The sequence below is a fragment of the Eriocheir sinensis genome, chromosome 41 (assembly GCF_024679095.1).
Source record: "Eriocheir sinensis breed Jianghai 21 chromosome 41, ASM2467909v1, whole genome shotgun sequence".
Classification (NCBI taxonomy): Eukaryota; Metazoa; Arthropoda; class Malacostraca; order Decapoda; family Varunidae; genus Eriocheir; species Eriocheir sinensis.
The window spans coordinates 15952272-15978560 of record NC_066549.1 but is presented as its reverse complement, the minus strand read 5'-3'; the positions used below and the strand labels follow the sequence as shown (position 1 = coordinate 15978560).

The following is a 26289-nucleotide window of genomic DNA, read 5'->3' as shown; positions in this document are numbered from 1 at the left end:
GGTCGGACCGGTATATGAGATCAAAAAGTGCTCAATATCAGCTGGTTAAGTACCAAAGGAATGGCAAAGGGCTGAGGTGGTCCCCCCCCCTTTTTTTTACAGAAAAGGAGACAGTTCAAGGGCATGAAAAAAAAAAAAAAAAAAAAAAAAAAAACTACTTACTGCTCCTGAATAGAGTACAGAGGAGTGGCCAAAAAGAGAGGTCAATTTCCGGAGGAGAGGTGTCCAGAAACCTTCCTCTTGAAAGAGTTCAAGTCGTAGGCAGGAGGAAATACAGATGAAAGAAGATTGTTCCAGAGTTTACCAGCGTGAGGGATGAAAGAGTGAAGATGCAGATTAAGTCTTCCATAAGGGGTTTGGACAGTATAGGGATGAGCTTCATTAGAAAGTCATATGAGGTGAGGCCGCAGGAGGGGGGAAGGCATGCAGTTAGCAAGTTCAGAAGAGCAGTCAGCGTGAAAATATTGATAGAAGATAGAGAGGCAACATCGCGATGGAATTTAAGAGGTAGAAGACTATCAGTAAGAGGAGGAGAGCTGTTGAGACGAAGAGCCTTAGACTCCACTCTGTCCAATAGAGCTGTGTGAGTGGAGCCCCCTACACGTGAGATGCATACTCCATACGAGGGCAGACAAGGCCCCTGTATATGGATAGCAACTGTGCAGGGGAGAAGAACTGACGAAGACGATACAGAACGCCCAACCTCAAGGAAGCTGATTTAGTGAGAGAGGAGATGTGAAGTTTCCAGTTCCTATTTATAAAAGTGGGAAAAAGGAAAAACCTCTGACCTGTATAGTTTGTAAAATATGTGAAAAAGTGATAAAGAAACAATGGAGAAAGTTTCTAAAAGAACACAATATAATTACAGAAAAACAATATTGCTTTAGACAAGGGCGTTCATGTGTAACAAACTTATTAAGCTTATACTCGAGGGTGACAGACATAACACAGGAGAGGGATGGATGGGTAGACTGCGTGTATTTGGACTTGAAGAAGGCTTTCGACAAAGTTCCACATACAAGACTACTATTGAAGCTGGAAAATATAGGATGATTTAAGAGGAAAATGAAAAACTGGATGGAAAGTTACCTAAAGGGAAGAGAAATGAGAACAGTGGTAAAGGACATGAAATCGGAATGGAGAAATGTAGATAGTGGGGTGCCTCAAGGATTGGTACTGGCACCATTACTTTTCCTAGAATAGATAAATGACATGCCATAAAAAGTAAATAGTTACATGAGCTTGTTTGAAGATGATGCGAAATTACTGAGACACATAAGAGATAGTAAAGACTGTGAAGTTCTGCAAGAGGACCTAAATAAGATTTGGGATTGGAGTAAGAAATGGGAAATGGAGTTTAATATGAAGAAATGTCATGTAATGGAAATAGGTAAGAGTGAAGGGAGACCAAAGTGGACATATAAAATGGGAGAGGGAGAAATATTAAATGTTCAAGAAGAGAGAGATCTGGGAGTGACAATACAAGATAATCAACAGTCTGAGAGTTATGTAAATAGGATATTCAGTGATATGTATAGAATGGTAAGAAATATAGGAATACCATTCCACTACATGGATAAGGATATGATGAAAAAGCTGATTACCACTATGATTAGACCAAAGTTGGAATATGCAGAACCTGTGTGGTCTCCCCATAAGAAGAAACACGTGAAAAAACTAGAGAGAATACAAAGGATGGCAACGAAGATAGTTCCAGAACTGGAGGGATTGTCACATGAAGAAAGGTTAACCCTAGATTACTATCGTTGTCGGACTAACGTGGTTACTATCGATGTCCAGAATTCCAGACAAAATTTGCAGGCTTGAAAACACATATAGGAATGGTACAAAGTTTAATTACAAAATTTTTACTGAAACTAGAATACATTCTTAATTCTATGACCTATGAATTTCACATATTACCCAAAAATAACATTACGAAAAAAAAAAAATGTGAAACTTTCAAAAAACGCTACATTTCCCTAATGAAGGCACCACTGCCAGGCAGTGTTGGCTGATTGTGTTAAGTTGTGCCACACATGGAGTTCACACGTCCCCTGAAATGTTCCAGCCTCGGAAGCCCCATTGCCTGCATTATACTAGATATGTCATAATTACTATCCTGTCCGGAATTCCGGACAATTGGGGACAGTTCAGGACTTCAGCACGGGAAAAACACAAACGTACCTCACGCACCAAGGGCAGAATGCTAACTGAAATGTCATGGCCGTACAGCACCGTATGTCTAACAGATTTCCTTCCACGACACAATTTAACCTCCCATGCCGGGATTCCGGACAACGATAGTAATCTAAGGTTAAAGGAAATGGACCTACCAACACTGGAACAAAGAAAAGAAAGCGGAGACTTAATACTAATTTACAAATTGTGGAATAAAATGGAAGAAGTATATAATGAGGAGTTACTACTAAGAGAAGTAAGAAACACCAGCAACACACAAGGACACTGTAAAAAATTGAGAAAAGGAAGATGCTTGAGACATAAAAAAATATAGCTTCCCGCAAAGAAACATAGAGAGTGTGCACAACTTTAAGGGAAAACTAGACAAGTACCGATACGGAGACGGGACCACACGAGCATAAGCCCAAGCCCTGTAAAATGACAACTAGGCAAATACACACAACACACTGACTACGAGGAAGCATCAGAGTTGAACATTCAGTGACACTTAGTACCACATGAGGGACTTTGTACAATTAAAAACTGAGCCATTACTTAATGACAAACGAGATAAAAACTGTTGAAAACATTAAGAGGTTAACCCGTACAGCCCCGCGCTATTTTGAGCTTTTTTTCCACCTCAATCCCGAGCCCCTGTCAAATTTTTTTTATTGCATAAATCAATTGGAAATGATCTAAAACTAAGGGGAAAAGGTATAATTACACTCATATCAGCTTATTTTTGTCTCTATGGGGGATGGTTATGGAGTGCGCTACTGTGCATCCTCCCGCCCGGCCGGTTACCTCCCTCATCTTGCGTGCCACTCAGACACTATTATTTTTGCTTTAGTGATGTTTGTAAGCAGTATGATTGTTTTGTACATGCAGAAACGTGTAAAATTTATAGTAATAACTAAATAAATGCTATTTCTGTGTGTAAATTTATACCATACATTCACTTTTATTGTTGAGTCTCTGTCAATCTTACAATCAATCAGCATTGTCTTGGTAATAATATGTAATAAACACAAAATGTTTTTGATATAGCCTAGTTAGCATCCTTTTTCACTCATTTGGAACTGCTCTTGGGTGTGCTGAGTTCACTATGGCTGCGGCTGGGTGGCTGGGTGTGGCAGGAGTGAGGCACGCTCTCTCTCTCTCTCTCTCTCTCTCTCTCTCTCTCTCTCTCTCTCAAAGAGACAGAGAGAGCTACCACGTGTCCAATTTGGAAACCCTTAGCTACCATACAAGCCACGTAAGTAAAGGGAGAAGTTGGTGTCAGCTATAGCAGACAGCGGGCCCTCGGTGTACACGAGGTGTCAGCAGCAGGGCTGTACAGGTTTAGGAACATGGAACAAAGTACTTACCTTCTTGAAGTGTGCAAGCATGTCAGGAGACTGGCGACACATCTCGGTAATTAGCGTGACCCCTGTTATAAGGACACCTGTGAAGCAAAGAATATAATCATAACAACAGAGCAAATATTATAAACAAGACATATCTTAAAGGTGATCAGTTCCACTATTTTAGAATCATTTTTTAAAATATCTAAAAAATAAAAATGAATGACTCAGCATCCCTCTGGCAACCATTTACAAGTGTTTTTTTAAGAATATGAATAAAAGCTCAAATGAATAGGCATTAAAATACCCTCATCAAACATGAAACAGGCTTTGAAAATCAATGCTTGGGGCATTATGCATTATAAATAAAAATTTCAAGTCCATTAATCTGGAATGCAGGTCATGGACTCTCCAGGTCATCAGATTTTCCAGATTACCAAGAGGGGACCTCAAAACGTTTAAAACACACCATGCCAATGCACAGAAACAGCCGGTTGACCTTAACACTGCCTGCCCCGCCGCAAAGCCACACTCTCACCACAAGAAGGCACACACACAAATACACACGTGTGTGTGTGTATATATATATATATATATATATATATATATATATATATATATATATATATATAATATATATATATATATATATATATATATATATATATATATATATATATATATATATATATATATATATATATACAGTACTCTACCGAGTTTCGCGCTATCCGAGTTTCGTGATCCTCGACTTTTGCAGTTCGTCCTAAATTCTTACCATCCCGACTTTCACACATTATCACCCCGACTTTTGCGCTGCTTTAACATGTACGGGTCACGTCATATACTTACCATCGGTGTCACACACGCTGCCTTAAAAGGTAGCGTCACACTGGATGTTTTCCTCTAAACATTGGGGCTACAGCAAAACAGAGAGAGAGAGAGAGAGAGAGAGAGAGAGAGAGAGAGAGAGAGAGAGAGAGAGAGAGAGAGAGAGAGAGAGAGAGAGAGAGAGAGAGAGAGAGAGAGAGAGAGAATTATTAAACGATGCAGCCAGAGTTGGGGAGAGTGGGAGTGGGGGGGGATGTGAGGAACTCCTGTCCAAGTAGTCTCAAAATACGTACGTTGGAAAAAGGAAGAAAACAGGAAGAGAGAACAGGTCGTTTTGAAGCTGCAGTTGAAGGCAGCTGCCTTACAATTTGCTGATAGTTCTGAAAAGACGCTTGTGATTCCCAAAGAGTCCGATGACGTCATTGCCGGGGCTCATCCTATTAGCGGCCTCACTGCTTTAATTCAGGCGGTGTCACACTGGCCATTTTACTCCAACCGTTGGGGCTACAGGCAATGCCCGTATGCCCAACCAGAAGTGAGTTGTCAGTTGTCCGTAAGCTGGTGTCACACTGGGCCTTTTTCTTCCCACCACGTTGGCAGCAGCTAAGGCAACTGGCAACTCCAGCTTTTCCAGGTGTGCGTCACACACGGCCAAGGTCAATTGTCCGTATCAACATCCACAGCGTAAACAAAGCACTTGTCCTGTATTGACATGGCGTCGTCTGCTAAAGTAAGGGCTGTCGCAGCTTGTGCTGCCATTACCCAAGTTATGGACTTGTTGCTGCACTTAAATGGAAGGAAGAAACAGTTGTGGGTGTGGCATGCCTGTGGTTCCTCCATGCCAGTTCTCATTGTCACCATTGCGCATGCACGGCCAACCCACTCATCTAGACTCCGACCACAGAAACGTATGGATCAAATAACAACAAACACACACACCCGCACACACACACCAGACTCATCATGAACCATGGCCGATGTTTCTGACAAACAGAAACGACTTCACCATTTCTTTGAGTGTGTTAGAACAAATTTGGTGAGTGGCTCACATGAACCAAACCTAGCTCTTGGCAAGAAGAGAGCAGTCGTCTTTAACACTGCTCTTTTCTTGCCATTGGGTATGTTTGGTTTGTAGGAACCACTCACCAAATAAGTTCCAACACACTCTAGGAAATGGCAAAGCCATTTGTTTGTCAGAAACATTTGCCATGGTTCATGATGAGACTGGTGTGTGGGTGCGTGCATATATGTGTGTGTGTGTGTGTGTGTGTGTGTGGGTGTGTGTGTGTCTTTGTTGTTACTCGATCCACGTGTTTAGCCTATGTGGTCGGAGTCTAGGTGGGTGGGTTGGTCAGGCACGCACAGTGGTGACAATAAGAACTTCTGGTACGGATGAACCAGAGGCACGCCACACCCACAACTGCTTCTTCCTTCCATTTAGGTGCAGCAACAAGTCCATAACTTGGGTAATGGCAGCACAGGCCGCGACAGCCCTTACTTTAGCAGATGACACCATGTCAATACAGAGTAAGTGCTTTTTTATGTTGTGGATGTGGATACGGGTAACCGACCTTTGCCATGTGTCACGCACACCCAGAAAGGTTGGAGGTGCCAGTTCCCCTAGCTGCTGCCAACATGGTGGGAAGAAAAAGGCCCAGTGTGACACCAGCTTATGGACAACCTTAAGGCAGTGAGGCCGCTGATTGGGTGAGCGCCGGCGATGACGTCATCGGACTCTAAGCAAATCACATGTGTGTTTTCAGACCTGTCAGCCAATCGTAAGGCTTCAACTGCGGCTTCAAAACGACCCGTTCTCTCTTCCCGTTTTGTTCCTTTTTCCAGGGTACATATTTTAAGATAACAAGGGAGTAAAGGAGGAAATAAGTTAGCTTCTCCACGGGTCAGAACAAATAAGAGCTTTTTCAGTGTTTTCAATACCCCGACTTTCATGATCCTCTAGTTTAGCGCCATACCGTCGGAACGAAGCAAGCGCGAAACTCGGGAGGGTACAGTATATATATATATACATATATATATATATATATATATATATATATATATATATATATATATATATCTAGATATATATCTATATATATACAGTCACCCCCGCGTCATGGTCTCACCCATCGCGTTTCGCGTATTCATGTCAACTAATTAGACCCCCGCTTATACGCTGCCCCAGTTTCGTATCTGTGGATGCATTGACGCTAAATAGGAAGGCAGAGAGGAGGAGGGAGGCAGAGAGGAGGGGAAGGAGAGGAGGAGGAAGGCAGAGAGGAGGAGGAGGGAGGCAGAGAGGAGGGGAAGGAGAGAGGAGGGAGGCGGGCAATGGACGTTAAGGCGGTGTTACACTAGCACTTTTTCCGTCGATTAATGCCATTTCCGTCGATTTTTCATCGTTCCGCATGAATTTGTCAGACGATCAGGATCGTTTCCGCCTGCAAATTTCCGCCTTTGTTTACATTTCCAAGACCAAGACCGAGACTTTCCGCGTGGCTTCAACCTGTCTCAAACGCCTCCTGCAGTGACAGCCTTCCTCATCCTGGTGTCACTTCTGGCACTGAGAGGTGTCACTAACTCCAGAAGTCTGTGGTACTGGCTCTTGTCCAACCTGATCCAATTCTTCAGAGTCTCATGATCCTCTAAACTCAGCTCTTTAACAGCCTGTGGTACACACTTTCTTCCCGACGAGCCAACCATGAGCGCATCCATGCACGCTTTTTGGCTTGTTTAGCCTGCCTAAGTCTCACAATACACAGTATTAGGTTCAGAGCAGCGTATCTTTGCCGCAGCGTGGACTCCATGTTTGTTTACATTCCCATGGTCTGTGCCGACGGAAAGTTTCAGACGAAACACCGCTTGTGTGACAGGCCGCAGCCAAGATATCGACGATTTTCAGAAAACGATGGAAAAGTTGACGGAAAAAGTGCTAGTGTGACACCGCCTTTAGGTTGCTTCCTGAGTGACGCCACGGTTAGACTGTGACGCCATGCTTTCCTATTGGCCAGCAGCTCACTCAGGGACGACTGCTATTGGTCGAGATTTTCTCAGCAACATTATCCTAAAAAAAAAATTCACGCGCCGCCACACTGCAGTGTTGCCAGATTGGGCTACTTATCGCAAATTGGGCTACTTTTGGGAACGAAAAAAACATGTTTTATATGACGTGTCAGAGGTGACTTCCCCAAATGCATATTTTCCCATAGGGTTATAGTCCCGCCGTTCGCGGTTTCGCGCATCGCCAAGTCCGAACTAAATACCCGCTGAACGGGGATGATCATTAGACTCTCGAAGCTCGATCATAATTGGGACCAAAAATACTGATCGAGATTCGAAATACTGAGATGCGAAGTTAACTTCTTAAGGGGAAAAATGCAATTGGGACCACAGTCTTACCAACTAACCTATATCAATTTTTTTATCAGTTTTTTGCCCTTACGATAATCGTGTTTCTCACTTCCGGATTTTTTCACACCTTGTTGTGGTCCTTGACTCCCATTCTCGCTCTTACCCACCCCCTGGGCCTTTCCACTGGCCGCGGGAAACATAGTGAATGGGATCCAGGTAGCCAAGTATGTAAACAACCTTGACCACACGCTGGCTTTGAACAGCTGACGGGTGGCTGATGATGATGGTGATGATCTGTCAGTGGCATACCCTTTGTATCGGCGCCACCTAAACGGTATTTTTATCAAGGCTTGTGTGTGTGTGTGCGGCTGTGTTTATTATGGGTTTAGGCTTTTCAATTTGCTAATTCTTATTTTCCACATGTTGTATAAAACTTCTTTCTTTTCTTCCATCTCTTCTTTTTCAAAAGGTGGGAGAGCAATCGAAAAAATCAGCGATCGAGATTAGTGTAATTTGATCGAGATAAGTGAATCATGGGTTCTTGATGGTGCAATCGAGATGCGAAATATCGAGATGAGATTGATCGAGATTCGTGACTTTACTGTACACAGTAATCCCTCATCTATCGCGGGGGTTAGGTTCCAGAACTCCCCGCAATAGGTGAAAATCAGCGAAGTGGCGACCTTACATTTATTTTATTACTGATATATATTTTAAGGCTTTATAAACCCTCCCCTCACTCATATAAACCTTTCCCACACTCTTATAAACACTTCCTATACAGGAGGTTCTTGGGTTACGACTGTCTCAACCTATGACGTTTCGTCGTTACGACGTGGTTCCAATAAATGATTTTACAATTCTTGTTTCGACTTCCAACATTTGCCTCAGAATACGAAGCCAAGCAAGAACTAGTTTGTTGAGCAGGGCGGAAGAATACTCAGAGACAGGACAATATGAATGTAGCTCACTTCCTTTATAATACAACTAGGTAAATAGGGAAGGGGAAAGGGAGGAGGAGAAGGACAGAGTGAGTGATAAGAAAATACAGATAGAGGATGTAAGAAGGGAGAACAAGGAAAAGGAGTGGAGGAAACAGGGAGAGATAGAGGGTGAAAACAAGAAGAAAGTAGAAGGGAGGAGGAGGGAGGGGCAGTAGGGAGAGTCAGGTCAGGTCCTGAGGGAGAGTCAGGTTTGGGCTTCCAGCAGGACATGACCTGACTCACTTTAGCCCCTCCCTCCACACAATCTTCCCATTTCCTCTTCTCTCTCAGTGTGTGTGTGTGTGTAATTCACAACGGTCTGATCGCGAGTTGGACTCGTAATCGCCAGCAGGTACCCTCCCGTTAAAGCAAGTGCTCATATAGTCGATCTCTTGGTACTGCCAGGACCTCACACACCACACACCCCATCCCCCTTGCTCAAGGGGGGGACAATGTGGTGACAATGAGAACTGGCACGGAGGACCTACAGACACGCCACACCCACAACAGCTTCTTCCTGCCATATAACTGATGCAACAAGTCCATAACTTGGGTAATGGCAGCACAAGCCGCGACAGCCCTTACTTTAGCAGACGACGCCATGTCGATACAGGGCAAGTGCTTTGTTTACGTTGTGGATGTGGAAACGGGCAACCGACCTTGGCCATGTGTGACGCACACCCGGAAAAGTTGGAGTTAATTGCTGGTTGCCCTAGGTGGCGCCAACGCGGTGGGAAGAAAAAAGCCCTGTGTAACACCAGCTTACGGATAACCGTGAACTCGCTCCCAGTTGAGCGTACGGGCATTGCGCGTAGTCAAAATGGTTGGACGAAAACGGCCATTGTGAAGCCCCTATTACACGTATCCGGTTTCCTACGGCGCCGTCGGTCGCGACGCTAGCATATGCTCAAACCGGAGCGTGTGATAGCAAATCGGCCGTATGAACGCTCACCCACGGCCGGCCGGATGAACTTTCGCCAGTACTAAAGTTGGTCAGACGGCCGCCGACGTCACGACTGAGGACGGAGCGTGTAATTGCTCACCGTATGGTATGACATCAGTCTGGCACCTGACAGTGGAACGTCGCCACCATGACAAGCTCTTGCGCCAGTGATTTCTTGAGTGACTTCATAGAAATTTATCGAAATGAGCCATGTTTGTGGTTCATTAAATCTAAGGATTATTCAAACAGAGAAGTGAGAAATGCAGCATATGGTAAATTAGTAAATAAACTTCAAGAAATTGATCCTAGTGCCAATAAAGATACTGTTGTTAAGAAAATAAACAACTTGAGGGACATTAGTAATTTCCAGGGGGGGGGGGGGGGGGACCCCGGGGGGTAAAGTTGGAATATTTATTTTATCAAAAAGTTGGGGGGCAATTACTGAGAATTTTATTAAAAAATGGAAAATTATCGTATTAAATTAATTTGGTAGTTAAGTTAGGCTTTTACCATTGTTAATAAACCTGGGAGCGAATTTTATTTATATTTGCAAGAGGGGCGCGGAAGGAAAGGCCTATTCCTTGAGGGGGCGGTAGTAAAAAGTCTAATTGCTTCTCTCATGCAAGTGTCCTTTTTTTCTATTAAAGGTGATACCTGACTTAAGAGTTCCAAATATGTGTCATGATCCATTCGCATGTAGTTAAACCAGTCATCTTTTTCTAGTGCTAGTTCCTTCATTAAGTTAACATGAGAGTATTTTTGTCGTTTACACAGCCAGGGTTTGGACCAAATCTTCCTTTTTCTTGTTTTCACCTTCAAACAGCACGCTAGAGCAATAGCAACGAGATTGTCGTCGAGAGAAGGCATGTCACTCCTCCACCACATCCAGTGCTACACTGACCCACTTGCCACCGGCCGTTCAAATACGTGTAATAACTCTAGCCGTAGGCCAGAATTTTCCTACGGCGCCATAGGCCAGGTTGGCCGTAGGAAACCGGATACGTGTAATAGGGGCTTGACAGCGCCTCAAGGCAGTGAAGCCGCTGATTGGGTGAGCGTCGGCGATAACGTCATCGGACTCCTAGCCAATCACAAACGTGTTTTCAGAACTCACCAAATTGTAAGGCAGCCTCCTTCAACTGCGGCCACAACACGACTCGTTCCCTCTCTCTCTCTTGCCATAGCCACAATGTTTGGAGGAAAACATCCAGTGTGATGCTACTTTTAACCCTTCACTGCGGGCCAAAAAGCGCCCCGTGCCGTATCTCAGATCGCCACGCGCACCAAATTTCAAATGTCGCTATTAAATATAACAAGTTTTCAGCCATAAACTCAACATAATCATCATGTATTATATATGAAAACATGCAGAATTAAATGGTGCACATAAAGAAACTCACTACGTCAGTAAAAACAGCGCCCGTGCCATATCTAGGATCGCTGCACACGCCAGATTTCAAATGTCGCTATTGAATACAACAAGTTTTCAACCATAAACTCAACATAATCATGTATTATATATGAAAACATGCAAATTAAATGTTGCACATAAAGAAACATATATTAATTAATAATTTTGAGATGTAAGCATAAATATAGAGATAAAATAACTTGTATACAGGTAACTCTCGATTTACGCGAGTATGTGTCCTTGAAGAGGTCACGTAAATCAAAAACAATGTAAATCAAACAAGAGGTTGGTTTCTATTGAAAAATAAATATTCACTTCATTCAGTGGAGAGAGAGAGAGAGAGAGAGAGAGAGAGAGAGAGAGAGAGAGAGAGAGAGAGAGAGAGAGAGAGAGAGAGAGAGAGAGAGAGAGAGAGAGAGAGAGAGAGAGAGAGAGAGAGAGAGAGAGAGAGAGAGAGAGAGAGAGAGAGAGAGAATATCCTATCACTGAGATATCCACTCAGGCACTCAGTCTCAGCCTCACTTGTGTGAGGAAGAAATGAGGGACACCATGAGCGACTGGCTAGTATTGGTACCGGTACCGAGCAGTCTGGTACCGGTACCATACCGTATAGCTGGTATCGTTAGTACCAGAACTAGTACCGGTGCCTGCCCACCCCTATTGTTGAGTAGCGTGGCAGCGTAGGTACTGTATTGTTGTTCAAGTGGCGCGCGGGAAGAACTGAGCTCAGCGTCAAGGCGCAGCGCTGTGAGTCCAGTTGCGTGAGACATCTGGTGGCCACTCCATAAAATATCGCGTATAAGTGAAAAAACGTGTAAATTAAACACTGATTTGAATTTTTGAACCCGCATTATTTCAAAAACGCGTAAACCAACCTCGCCTAAATCGAGAATTACCTGGGGTGCTTTCAGCAGACGTTCTGGTAGAACAGTGTTGCCACTCACGCCATAGCTACTTGGTGCGACAAGCGGGAAAGCTAAAAAATCCTAAAATTTTTTCTTCCATGACAATCTGTATGAAACCGAAACCGTACCATTGTAAGGGCCACCGGCAACCCTCCCATAACTGTGTGTGTGTGTGTTTCTGTGTGCGCGGGAACATCACGCCACCGTAGCTACCACTTATCCACGCGTGATGCTTCACGTGAGTTGCCGATGCACGCTTCGAACCCGTGAGGAGAATCGGTGTTGTTGACTGATCTCCGTCTGTTAATATCCCCAGCGACCTCCAGCCTTCTGCCGGCAACATACATCTACTCCACTCCGCTGAGGTCCTCATTTAGAAGACATTGTAGCAGTCACCGCTCAAATTCCGTGGTCCTTCCCCTCAGTGACAAGAAAATGGGGTGCTGCAAAGAAAGACTTAAGATTCTGTGTTCTCATGTTTAATGTTCATCGTCGATCCTTTACTCCCTCTGTCTAGTAGCGTCTTCAATGTTTAACTTTCCTTGTCCTCGTTTATCTTCCACTGTCTGTCTTCTTCCTTCTATTGTCAAATTATACACATAGTTCCACATATACACCAACACTTAAAAGTCACCCACACTTCAAAACATTCACATAAAAGCATAAACACACAGACACCTTTCTTAGTGTCTTGTCTATGTCGATGACCTCTGTAAGTTTGTCTAAATAAAGTAACCCTGGCGGATATGACTTCCTCTATCTGTGAACCGATTAGCACTTAGAACACTCGCTACCACCAACAACATCACTTTCGTGGGCTGAAGTGATTCTCTCTCTGCCTGTTCAAGCTGCTGTTTAGAGAGGGGACGGAACTCTTATCCTGCCGCCTCCAGTCTCGTCTTGAGCTGTGCTACGTTACATCTGTGCTACTGTCACGACCCCACACCAGGTGATCTTTAACCTCGTTCTATTTAACCTCCCCACAGTGTTGGCCTAAAGGCTGTGTTGTTGCTATACTTGAATTACTATGGTGAGGTTTAATAGACGGTTATATCACTGCTACGTGTTTGGGGAAGTTCATTGTTGATGTTTGTACACCTTTGTGGTGATTGTGTGCACAGTGTTCCTTGGTTGTTCTGATTGACTTCCGTGTATCCGCATATATATATATATATATATATATATATATATATATATATATATATATATATATATATATATATATATATGTATATATATATATATATTGTGGGTGAGTGGTTAGCGTGAGGGCGCAGCGTCCAGGACACAAGTTTGTGTCCCGCCCACTGACACAAGCTGGAATTTTTGTCACCACCGAGTGGCATAAGACTACCCACATGCTGTACTGAAAACCACCTATCAACCCAGACTCTAGATTCTCTTAAAAAGAGGATCAAAGATCAGCTCTGGGGGGACAGCATTAGCCAAGCAAGATGGTGTTACTAAAAACAATTGCCTTCACCATAACAGGCTGGGGCCGATAATCAGGGTCCATCAAGAAAGCCTACTGGCACCATAAGCAGAATATTAAAAAAACAATAATAATAATAAATAAATAAATACACCTGACATTTTAAGGCAACCCTGAAAGTGGTGGGTTATTATTTTACTTTCATGGTGGTTAAGACATAGTAGGGGACGGGTAAAGATTATTTCATACTTGCCAAGGGTCAGTGATTTTTTTTTTTTTTTTTCCCTAAAATTGCTCCTCATATATATTGACATGAAGGAGAAATAACAAAATTTGTCACCAGGTGATCTGGCAATTTGTCTAAATTGCTGACAACTGGCTGGGATCAATGAAATGTGTAATCTTTGGTGAGTTCAACTTTTAATGCCTGGTAAATTTTGAATTTTAAATTTAAATGTACGAAAATAAGCTTATTTCACGTGCTGATGATACAACTCCATACTCATCTGTTCACTCTCCTAGTAACAGAGGTGAAGTTGCTGCATCTCTGAATACGGACTTGGCAATGATCACCGCTTGGTGTCAACTTTGGTACATGAAGCTTAATGCTAATAAAATGCATTCCATTACCATCAGTAGATCCTGTACCTTGAACCAACCTCATCCTTGTTTGCACATTTTTGGTGGACAGATTTTTTTATTTATTTATTTATTTATTTATTTATTTATTTATTTTTTTTTTTACAACAAATGAGACGGCTCAAGGGCAACAAAAAGTGTAGAAAAAAAAGCCCACTACTCACCGCTCCCATAATAGACAAAAGTAAAGAATGGCCAAATGAAAGGTCAATTTCAGGTGGAGAGGTGTCTTGATACACTCTTCTTGAAGGAGGTCAAGTCATAGGCAGGAGGAAATGCAGACGAAGGAAGGCTGTTCCAGAGTTTACCAGTGTAAGGGATGAAAGAGTGAAGATACTGGTTAACTCTTGCATATGAGATTTGGACAGTGGCGTACCGAGAGGGGGGGCCATGGGGCCATGGCCCCCCCCTTATGCCAAGAAAAAATAATAATGAATAAATATTTATTACACGAGAATAATAGGAATTAGTGTTACGATTATGAATGTGTGTGTGTGTGTGTGTGTGTGTGTGGAGTTGAGACCTTAGTGGCACCGAGTGACCGAGTTATTTCCTCTTTGGTTTTGTTTTGAGTTAATTAATGGCAGGATATAAGGTGTGTTATGAGTGAAAAAAAAAGTAAGTTGATACAGTGATGGTTTCATAAAATTATCTGATAAGTGGGATGTCATTGTAAAGTGAAAGCGGTGGAGGGGTGTTTGTAGAGGGAGCGGGGAGCCAGCAGGAAGAAGAGGAATACGAGACAGGGACACGAGCACGAAAGTCGTAATTGTAAGCCGCCTTTCTTTCTTGCCTCTCATATTTACTTGATTTTAGGTGTAAGGTGCTGTCAAAGTGATTGGGGGACTATATAATTATACTGTAGAGGCACCAAGTGAACTTATCTGGTGACAGTGGTGAGTATGTAATATGCTTCTGCATTATGACGGGGAGAGTTGCATGTGACGCGAGACGTGTATGGGACCTGTGATGTTGACCTTTGCCACTATATTAGCACCTTTAATGACTGTTTTGTGCTTGATAGTGGACAGTGTAGAGTGGCTGAGTAACTTGTGTATGTTCAGCACCTGAACAATGGAGCTGCTGAGTTGAATAAGAGCAGGTGGTCTATTTTGAGAAACATTCATTGACGACGTAGGCTCGTGTGGCCGTAGTCTATTCATGTTATTCGTATAATATTTTCTGGCCACAAATTTCAAATTTCTGACGATTATGATTGATATAATTCACTTTCTTTTTACCTAGTACTATTTTTTATAGCATGTCATTTCTTGATTCACACATGCTTGGGATTTGTGCCTTTCCATTCTTTACATAATTCCTCCTTTTTTTTTTTTTTTTTTTTTTTTTTTTTTTTTGGCATCTTCCCAGTGGGGCCTGATGGTCGGCCCAAGGCTTCTTCTAGGTGGGGCCTGATGGTCGGCCCAGCCCGTTCTGGCGCAGGCGAGTGTTTATAGTGGCGCCATCTTGCATTGGCTCATGCTGCCCCCCGGAACTCGTTCTTGATTCGCTTGGACGGCTTCCTCTAGAGTCCGGGTTGATGGGTGGCCTTCAGGACAGCATGTGGGTAGTTTTAAGCCACTCGGCGGTGACTGAAAAATCCGAGTGGTAGCGTGGGGATTCGAACCCGTGTCGTCCATCACGCGGTGAATGTGGGCCCAGTACGCTACCAGTTCGGCCACCGCCTACCCATAAATGGTTATGGAATGGCTATGAAACGTCAGAAAACACTGCACTATCTGGTGTAAGAAAGTCACCACTGACTCAACTGATGCACCAGATGATTCAGTTAATCAGGTAGGTAAATAATGATGAAATAATGAATAAGAGTAATTACTGCAAAACACGATGGGTGAAGAACCAGTAGGCAATTAAGCCTAATCTTCAGTGAAGTATACCTTGCACTAGTGGCATCACTTGACGATTTTTCTACGAACAGGGACTCTGAAGTAGTTGGACAAGCAACTGCTTTCAAGAAAGCAATAAGTGACCCTGGTTTTCTCATGAGTTTGGAAGTGCTTACCTCAGTTCTAAGTATCACTAAACCCTTGCCAGAGAAGCTTCAGGGGTCACAAGAAGAACTGATGGGTGCTCTTGGAAGTGTACAGAGCAGCATAGATGTACTTCAGTCCTATCGTGATGGAGATAAGTTCAACCAACTTTTTTCCCAAGCTGAGGAAAGGTACGGAGATATCATCAGGCCAGAAGCCTTGAACAATCAGTGGTCGTCAGAAAAATAAGGCTAACCCTCAATCAGCAACTCCACAGGAATACTATCGAGGAGCTATTTTCTCCCATTTTTGGACTCTGTGCTAACAACTCGGAAAGGTTTGCATCTGAACACAAGAGGATGCATCTCACATGTGGGGGGGCTCCAATCACACAGTTCTTCTGGACAGAGTGGAGTCTAAGGCTCTTCGTCTCATCAGCTCTCCTCCTCCTACTGATAGTCTTCTACCTCTTAAATTCAGTCGCGATGTTGCCTCTCTTTCTATCTTCTATTGCTATTTTCACACTGACTGCTCTTCTGAACTTGCTTAACTGCATGCCTCCCCCCCTCCCACAGCCCCACTGCACAACGACTTTCTACTCATGCTCATCCCTATACTGTCCAAACCCCTTATGCAAGAGTTAACCAGCATCTTCACTCTTTCATCCCTCACTCTGGTAAACTTTAGAGCAATCTTCCTTCATCTGTATTTCCTCCTGCCTACGACTTGAACTCTTTCAAGAGGAGGGTATCAGGACACCTCTCCTCCCGAAATTGACCTCTCTTTCGGCCACCTCTTTTGATTATTTTTTTAGGAGCAGCGAGTAGCGGGCATTTTTTTTTACTGGTTCCTTTTTTTGTGCCCTTAATCTGTCTCCTTTGTTGTAAAAAAAAAAGGAGTCTTTTGTTGGTAAATCTTGTTCCCTCTCTTTCAGTTGATACTGATTTTAGTGAACTGAAGGAGGCATGCAGTTGAATTTTATGGAAAATTTCTTGGTGATGCAGATCTCGTTGAAGCTGAATATTTACGGTGGCAGAGTTATTGGAAGCACCATTAATCTCATGAGAGGCCAAAGCAAGTTCTTGAGGGTCCAGACATTGGCATGTGCCAAAAAATTGGGCACATATCCAAATCTTTCACCTTATCGCAGATTTTCTCAACTCTACTTGTCAGCACTTCCACTAATGAGGGATTCTTTAGTGTCTTTAAATTGCTTAAAACATACCTTAGGAACACAATAACATAAATTATGATCAATGACAATGACCTAGATCTTGATCATGATAAAGTCCTTGTTTGAGGTAAACCAGTTTCAATGCCTTGTTGTTAACGGTAACTAATTAATCTAGTTAATTCTTATTTTATATTCATAAAATATCTGACCCACTTTCTTTCCATGTATCTTGTAAAAATATGTATTACAGCAGCAGCCTGTATAACCGAGGACTACACAACATGCATGAATATAACTTTTTTTCCTTGCCAGTATATTACTTTTTTATCTGAACATATAGTTCTAAAGTAAGTAGTGTTGTTTTGAGTGTAAATCTTTGCAGTGCAAATTACAGAAATAAACAAGATTAGAAGCAATGTTCGCTCAAGTAACAAAAAAAGTACGTTTCAAATTATTTAAATCCCCCAGATTTATGTTGTACGTATATGCTACCAACAAACTTAAAAAATGTATGATGTATGTATATGTATGCATCAATGCATGAATTTATAAAAAAAATAAAAAGATTTAGCCTTACGGTCTAACCCAAATACCCAAGCTGTATGGGATCCCTGCGCTTGGAAACATTCTGGTCACAGAAAAAAATAATATAGATAGATAGATAGATAGATAGATAGATAGATATTGACCCCCCTATTCAATTTTCTGGGTACACCACTGGGTTTGGACATTATTGGGATGAGCTAGAGTAGAGAATCAAGTGCAGTGGGGCCATGGGAGGGGGGGAGGCATGCAGTTAGCAAGTTCAGAAGAGCAGTCAGCATGAAAATATCAATAGAAGATAGAAAGAGAGGCAACATGGCAGCGGAATTTAAGAGGTAAAAGACTGTCAGTATGAGGAGGGGAGTTGATGAGACGAAGAGCCTTTGACTCTACTTTGTCCAAGAGAGCTGTGTGAGTGGAGCCCCACAAAACACGTGAGAAAAACTGGTGGAGACGATACAGAACACCCAACCTCGAGGAAGCTGATTTAATGAGAGGAGATACGGAGTTTCCAGTTGAGATTTTGAGTTAAGGATAGACCAAGGATGTTTAGGGAAGGAGAAGGTGACAGCTGAGTGTTGTAGAAGAATAGAGGATAGGCATTTGGAAGATTGTGTCAAGTTGATAGGTGAAGAAATTGATTTTCTTTTCCCAGTCGGAAATAATAGTAAGGTCTGAGGTTAAGTGTTCTGCAGCCTCCAGCCTGGAATTGTCTAGTTCTTGTTGAGTTGGCCTTCTATCAAAAGAAGTTGGGAAATGCAGAGTAGAGTCATCGGCATAAGAATGGATAGGACAGTTCATTTTGGAAAGATCATCAATGAACAACAGAAAAAGAGTGGGAGAAAGAACAGAGCCCTAAAGAACACCACTGTTGATAGGTTTAGGGGAAGAACAGTGACCGTCCACTACAGCATTAAGGATGTTTCTAGTATCCGTCTGTTGGGAGTCACTCTTGATTCTAAACCGACATTTGAGAAGCATATCCGTTCCATGTCTTCCACTATTGCACAGAAGACAGGCTTACTTCGTAAATGCTTCAAAACATTTGCTTGTGACTCAACTGTAATCAAATCTTTTTATGCATTCATTTTGCCCCACTTTGAGTATTGTGCTCCTGTTTGGATGTCTGCTCCTAATTGCTATTTAAAGTTACTTGACAGAGCTATTAATTCAATTAACCCGTACAGTACCGGACGATTTTTTTTTTTCCCCCAAAAAACGTCAGCAGACCCTTTTCAGGGCTTCACGAGTCATGGCTGTGGTACGGTGGACCATAAAAAGGGCTCACCACAAAACACCTAATTCAAGCTAATTGTAGGTGGTGGTGGCATAGCGCAACCCACCATGAATGCCCTAGTTCATTGTGGTAGATGAGTGATCTTGATGTGGGCTTTTTTTTGTCATAGGTGGTGCTGTAGGGTCATGGCATACTGAATTAGCTACCCATACAGTAATCACTTGTCAAATTCTCTATAGTAGACAACAAGCGACTCTCGGCTTGATGCCACGCGTCACGAGACTGTTTATTTTGTAACAAACACAACCCAATAAGAATGGAGTTTGAGTACAAGTAAATATTTTTAACGGCTTTATGGTTATGAGAGGAGTACTCTGATGTATGTTCCATGCTCTTTTCTAAGTCTCAAAATGCAGTGTAATTTTGTCGTTTCTCGGCCACTTCTCAGCTTTCCCATAGCCGAAGCCCACGGGTTAACAATGATCTCTGTGATGGGAAATGTGGAAAAATAAGAAAAAAACATATGTCATGGACCTAGTTTTCACAGAACTCCATGCAGTGTTATCACAGTGCTGGAAACGGCCCCAATGATGGTTTATAGAAGATTTGACAAGTGATAGAGGCCAGGTAGCCCATTTTTTGTGGCTCACAGGTGTAGAATACTTCAGAGAGCACCATTTCATGGAGTAAAGTGTGGGATTTCCAGAATTTTAGCTCACTCATACACATATAATACCTTACACAAACGGTATTGCCTATAGCCTATATCCTCCTCATCTTGCACGTAATCCTTGGCCGAACCAGTCTGACAGTGCTCCCACATCTTCTTCAGATGAGGAAACCTCAAACTCACTATCTATCGCCATAGCCGTGACTGTGGCTAAAAGAATGGGTCACTGCGACATTATTTAAGCGGATCTTGATCTTGATGTCACAGGTGGCTTGGGATTCCTCCCTAGCTTGGGTAGTGTTGCCAATGCTACAGATGCACTCGTGCAGTGTTGCCATTGTCTACAGCAGTCTCTGTAGCAAAAATAAACCTGCTACACCCACTGTACCAGTGTCTAGCAAGCCCTAACATATATATGCGTCGGCAGTATTGTACGGGTTAAATCTATTTCTCTGGCACTTGTTCTTGATCTTGATCATCGGTGTCAAGTTGGTGCCCTTAGCATTTTATTTAAAGTTTTTAAGAATAATCGGCATGCCTTACACAATGCTTTGCCTGATCCTTTTACTCCTGCCCGGGTCACAAGGTTTTCTCTTAGTCAAAACGATCTTGCTTTTAATCCTATGAATTTTTGTCCGTCGTTCACAAATTTATGGAATCAGTTACCCAATGAGATTGTCCTTTCTGCAGACATTTCTACATTTGGGTAGGAGGTGGCGGAGTGGTTAGTGTGCAGGCCCCGCATTCACCGCGGGTTCAAATCTGCCGCTACCACCTGGGATTTTTCAGTCACTGCCGAGTGGCTTAAGACTACCCACATGCTGTCCTGAAGACCACCCACCAACCCAGACTCTAAAGGAAACCGTCCAAGTGAATCAAGAACGAGCTCCGGGGGGCAGCATGAGCCAAGAAAAGATGGCGCCACTATAAAACACTTGCCTGCACCATGACGGGCTGGGGCCAACTACCATCCAGGTCCCTCAAGAATGCCTACCGGTGCTGTAGGCTGGCACGTAGAAATAAATAAATAAATAAATAAATAAATAAATAAATAAATTAAAAATCTGTCTCGTTTGAATGTCTTTTTGAAACTAATTTTATTTTTCCTCCTTTTGGCTTTGACTGGCCAGTTTCTTAACTATTCATTGCCTTTGCTTCTCTCCAATACCTTTTGGTATTCAGAATGGCTCAACTTGTTGTATCTGCACCCTGGAGGGAGGATTTGGTAGCTTATCATAATAATAATAATAATAATAATAATAATAATAATAATAATAATAATTAATGGCTGGTAAATTTTAAATGTACTTGTGAGTGGCTGGTCCATTGCAACGCTGATTTTCAGGGTTGCAAGATAAACCGAAGTTATAGATGACAATGTGTTCTTTATATGTTTTATACCTTACCAGATAATAGGGCAATTTTAAAATCTTTAAAGAAGAACTTACCATGATTCTTCTCAGACAGGAGGGAGCGAGTGGCAGGGAGAAACATTTCCATCAGCTCTGGAACTCTCAGAATTATTCTCAAGGCACATACAGCAGCCTTTTTCCTAATGTATGCATTGGAGGACTTGAGGAGCCTTTCTACTTCCCCTGCCAAATCTCGCGACATTTCTGGGGAAGCAATTGCGCCGAGTGTGCAAAGTGCCAATCCTTGTACAAATTGCGTTGAAGAATTTAAGTCACTGGAAAGTAAATATGTAGGAGTTAGCATATCAGCATGGAGCAGTATCACTTATTGCTTATAATTCTGTGAAACAATTTATGACCAGTTTTCTGATAAGTCTGAAGAATAAGAACTGATGAATTGAAACTTTATCAAATCTCTAATACTCCTAAAGTTCCTAAAATAATGTACAAATCTCTATACCTATAATGTAAAATCTATCATACAAATATATATTAAAACTAATAAGACATAACATTTATGTTCAACAAGTACTGTAAAAAGTACATAACATCATTAATTAATTAGACTACGAGGCATTATGTAAGCATACCACGTGTTATGTTAGAAAGGAAACTTGAAAGGATTCAAAGGATTGCGACCAAGATGGTGCAGGTAACTCTCGATTTACACAAGTATTGTGTCCTTGAAGAGGTCGCGTAAATCAAAAAACAATGTAAATCAAACAAGAGGTAGGTTTCTATCAAAAAATAAATATTCACTTCATTTGGTGGAGAGAGAGAGAGAGAGAGAGAATATCCATATCGCCGAGATATCCACTCAGGCACTCAGTCTCAGCCTCACTCGTGTGAGGAAGAAATGAGGGATGAGCGACTGGCTAGTATTGGTACCGGTACCGAGCAGTCTGGTACCGGTACCATACCATACAGCTGGTACCGTTAGTACTGGTACTGGTACTGGTACCGGTACCTGCCCACCCCTATAAATGTTGAGTAACGTACTGTAATGTTGTTCATGTGGCAGCAAGAGAGAGAGAGATTATCCATATCGCCGAGATATCTACTCAGGCACTCAATTTCAGCCTCACTCGTGTGAGGAAGAAATGAGGGACACCATGAGCAACTGGCTAGTATTGGTACCGGTACCGAGCAGTCTGTTACCGTTACCGTACCGTATAGCTGGTACCATTAGTACCGGTACTGGTACCAGTACCAGCCCACCCCTATTGTTGAGTAGCGTGGCAGCGTGGGTACCGTATTGTTGTTCAAGTGGCGCGCGGGAAGAACTGAGCTCAGCTGTGTGGCAGCGGAGCCGTGTGAGTCCAGTTGCGTGAGACATCTGGTGGTCAATCCATAAAATATCGCGTAGTGAAAAAACGTGTAAATTAAACATTTCTTTGGATTTTGGACCCAGCGTTATTTCAAAATTGCGTAAACCAAACTCGCGTAAATCGAGTTACCTGTACCAGAACTATCAAGCCTGCCATACAAGAATAGATTAGAAGAACTGGGCTTCCCAACACTGGAAGAAAGAAGAGAAAGAGGAGACCTGCTAGTGTTGTACAGGAATACGACTGGAAAGGAAGCGTAAGAAACGATTTAATCAAGATGGAAGGGAGGAGGCAACTAAGGGTACAGGGTAAGAAATTGAGAAAAGGGACTTATCTGAAAGACTTAAAAGAAGTTCCATACAGGAATGTGGATACAAGGAATGGACTTAGCATAGACATTGTTAAAGCGGGCAGTGTCCATAAAATGAAGGAAGAGTTGGACAAATATAGATTGGGAGACAGGACTGACCGAGCCTGAGCTCAGGCCCTGTATATTACAAATGGGCAAATACAAATAGGTAAATACACACTGTGTAGCAAAAGGCATTACATCTAAGACGGTGTGTGTGTGTGTGTGTGTTTACCTAGTTGTATTTACCTAGTTGTGACATACAGGAAAAGAGCTAGGCTCGCGCTGTCCCGTCTCCATATCCTCTCTTATCCAACTTTTCCTTAAAATCATGAATGTTTCTTGCACAAACCACCTCCTCCTCCAGTCCATTCCATAGCTCAGTGCTTCTGTTTGGGAAGCTACACTTTTTCACATCTCGCCTACACGTGGTCGCCCTCAACTTCTTTCCATGTCCACTCGTTTCTCTCTCGCTCCACACACACAGGTCCTCTCTGTCCAGATTCTCTACCCCGCTCGCCACCCTGTACACCATTATCAGGTCTTTTCTTTCTCTTCAGGGTTGTGAGCCCCATGCTATCGAGTCTCCCCTCATAAGTTCGATCCCTAAGTTCCGGTACCATCTTAGTTGCCGCTCTCTGTACTCTTTCCAGCTTTCTTATGCTCTTCTTTTCGTGGGGAGACCAGACCACTGCTGCATACTCCAACCTTGGCCTTATCATTGTGACTATTATTTTCTTCATCATCTCTTCATCCAAATACACAAATGCCGTCCTTATGTTCCTCAGCAAATTCATAGTTTGTCCCGTTATCCTGTTGATGTGTTTGTCCGGTGACATGTTCTCTGAGATAGTCACTCCCAAATCTTTTTCTTCCACTCCTCTGCATATTATCTCACTTCCCATCTTATAATCATATTCACATCTTCTACCACTCCAACCAAACTCTATTTTTTTACATTTCCCAAGGTTGAACTCCATCTGCCATGTACCACTCCACTCCCAGATTTTGTCCAGGTCCCTCTGCAATGCCTCACAGTCCTTCACATCATTGACTCGTCTCAATAGCTTTGCATCACCTGCAAACAAACTCACATAGCTGGTCACTCCGTCCACCATATCATTTATATAAACAGCAAACATTATTGGCGCCAACACTGAACCTTGTGGGACCCCACTCATCACTGGGCACCAGTTGGAAACCCTGTCCCTGATTATTGTCCTCATTTCCCTGTTATTTAGGAAGTCCTCCAGCCACTTAATCAGTCCATCACCCACTCCACCCCTATTTTTTATTTTCCAAATTAGTCTTCTGTGCGGTACTTAGTCGAATGCCTTTTTCAAATCCAGGTACACTCCATCCCCCCCCAGCCTTCTCTCTCTTGTATTAAATTTGTCACCCTTGAGTAATAACATAACAAGTTGGTGACACAAGATCTCCCTCTCCTGAATCCAAACTGGCAATCCGAGATAATTCTTTCCCTTTCTAAAAAATCCGACCACCTGTTTTTGACTAGCCTCTCACATATCTTCGCAACCACACCAGTGAGTGATACCGGTCTGTAATTTAATGGGTCCTCTCTCTTTCCTCCTTTATATATTGGTACTATGTTTGCTCTCTTCCAATCTTGTGGTACCCTTCCTTCACTCAGGGAGGCACTCATTACGGAGTGCAGTTACTCTGCAAGTTGCTCACTATATTCTTTCAGGATCCACCCTGATACTTCATCCGGCCCTGTCGCCTTTCTTACATCCAGCTTATTCAAGCTTTCCTTGACCTCCTGCACCGTTAACTGTATCTCCTGCATAACCCTTCCTCTTTCCTGGCCCGGTGGTTGTACGAATTCGTCTTCCTTTGTGAAAACTTTTTGAAAGCTGTTGTTCATCACTTCTGCCATCTCTGCTGGGTCTTCATATGTAGTTCCATCCATTTTCAGTTTATCGATTGTTTCTCTATTCTTTAATTTGTCGTTCACATGTCTATAAAATAATTTAGGTTGGTCTTTGCATTTGTCGATTATATCTTTTTCATATTTCCGTTTTTCTTCTCTTCTAATCTTTGTATATTCATTCCTTGCGTGTCTTAAATTGTTCCATGCGTTGATTCTTCCTCATCTCCTCCATCCCTTGGAGAAGTGTGTGTGTGTGTGTGTGTGTGTGTGTGTGTGTGTGTGTGTGTGTATTTACCTAGTTGTATTTACCTAGTTGTGACATATGGGAAAAGAGCTACGCTCGCGCTGTCCCGTCTCCATATCCGCTCTTGTCCAACTTTTCCTTAAAATCATGAATGTTTCTTGCACAAACCACCTCCTCCTCCAGTCTATTCCATAGCTCAATGCTTCTGTTTGGGAAGCTAAACTTTTTCACATCTCGCCTACACGTGGTCACCCTCAACTTCTTTCCATGTCCTCTCGTTTCTCTCTCGTTCCACACACACAGATCCTCTCTATCCAAATGCTCCAATCCGTTTGCCACCCTGTACACCGCTATCAGGTCTCCTCTTTCTCTTCTTCTCTCCAAGGTTGTGAGCCCCATGCTATTGAGTCTCTCCTCATAAGTCCGATCTCTAAGTTCCGGTACCATCTTAGTTGCCACTCTCTGCACTCTTTCCAGCTTCCTTATGCTCTTCTTTTCATGAGGAGACCAGACCACCGCTGCATACTCCAACCTTGGCCTTATCATTGTAACTATTATTTTCTTCATCATCTCTTCGTCCAATTACACAAATGCCATCCTTATGTTCCTCAGCAAATTCATAGTTTGTCCCGTCATCCTATTGATGTATTTCTCCGGTGACATGTTCTCTGAGATAGTCACTCCCAAATTTTTTTCTTCCACTCCTCTGCATATTATTTCACTTCCCATCTCATAATCATATTCACATCTTCTACCACTCCTACCAAACTCTATTTTTTTACATTTCCCAAGGTTGAACTCCATTTGACATGTACCACTCCACTCCCATATTTTATCCACGTCCCTCTGCAATGCCTCACAGTCTTTCACATCATTGACTTGTCTCAATAGCTTTGCATCACCTGCAAACAAACTCACATAGCTGGTCACTCCGTCCACCATATCATTTATATAAACAGCAAACATTATTGGCGCCAACACTGAACCTTGTGGGACCCCACTCCTCACTGGGCACCAGAAAGAATACAGAGGATGGCAACAAAAATGGTTCCAGAGCTGGAGGGATTGACATACGAGGAAAGACTAAAGGAAATGGACTTACCAACACTAGAACAAGGAAGAGAAAGGGGAGACCTAATACAAATCTACAAATTATTGAGCAAAATGGAAGAAGTAGACAATGAGGAGTTACTACTAAAAGAAGAAATTACCACCAGGAACACAAGAGGACATAGTAAATAATTGAGGAAGGGAAGATGCTTGAGAGACATACAGAAATATAGCTTCCTGCAAAGAAATATAGAGGTTTGGAACAGACTAAGTGAGGATGTAGTAATCGGCTAGAAGTGTGCAAAGTTTTAAGGAAAAGTTGGATAAATGTAGATACGGAGACGGGACCACATGAGCGTAAAGCCCAGGCCCTGTAAAACT

General features: G+C 42.7%; 1 protein-coding gene across 4 annotated transcripts in view; it reads right to left on the bottom strand.

Moving 5' to 3' along the window:
- Window positions 1-26289, bottom strand: part of LOC127009736 (AP-1 complex subunit gamma-1-like) — a 179686-nt gene that overhangs the window by 111636 nt on the left and 41761 nt on the right. For all 4 annotated transcript variants that reach the window (XM_050883114.1, XM_050883117.1, XM_050883116.1 and 1 more), the window contains exons 5-6: window positions 21083-21321; window positions 3549-3625 (exon numbers count right to left, since the gene is read on the bottom strand). In XM_050883114.1, the coding sequence (XP_050739071.1) occupies window positions 3549-3625; window positions 21083-21321 (316 nt within the window). The remainder of the gene's footprint in view (window positions 1-3548; window positions 3626-21082; window positions 21322-26289) is intronic.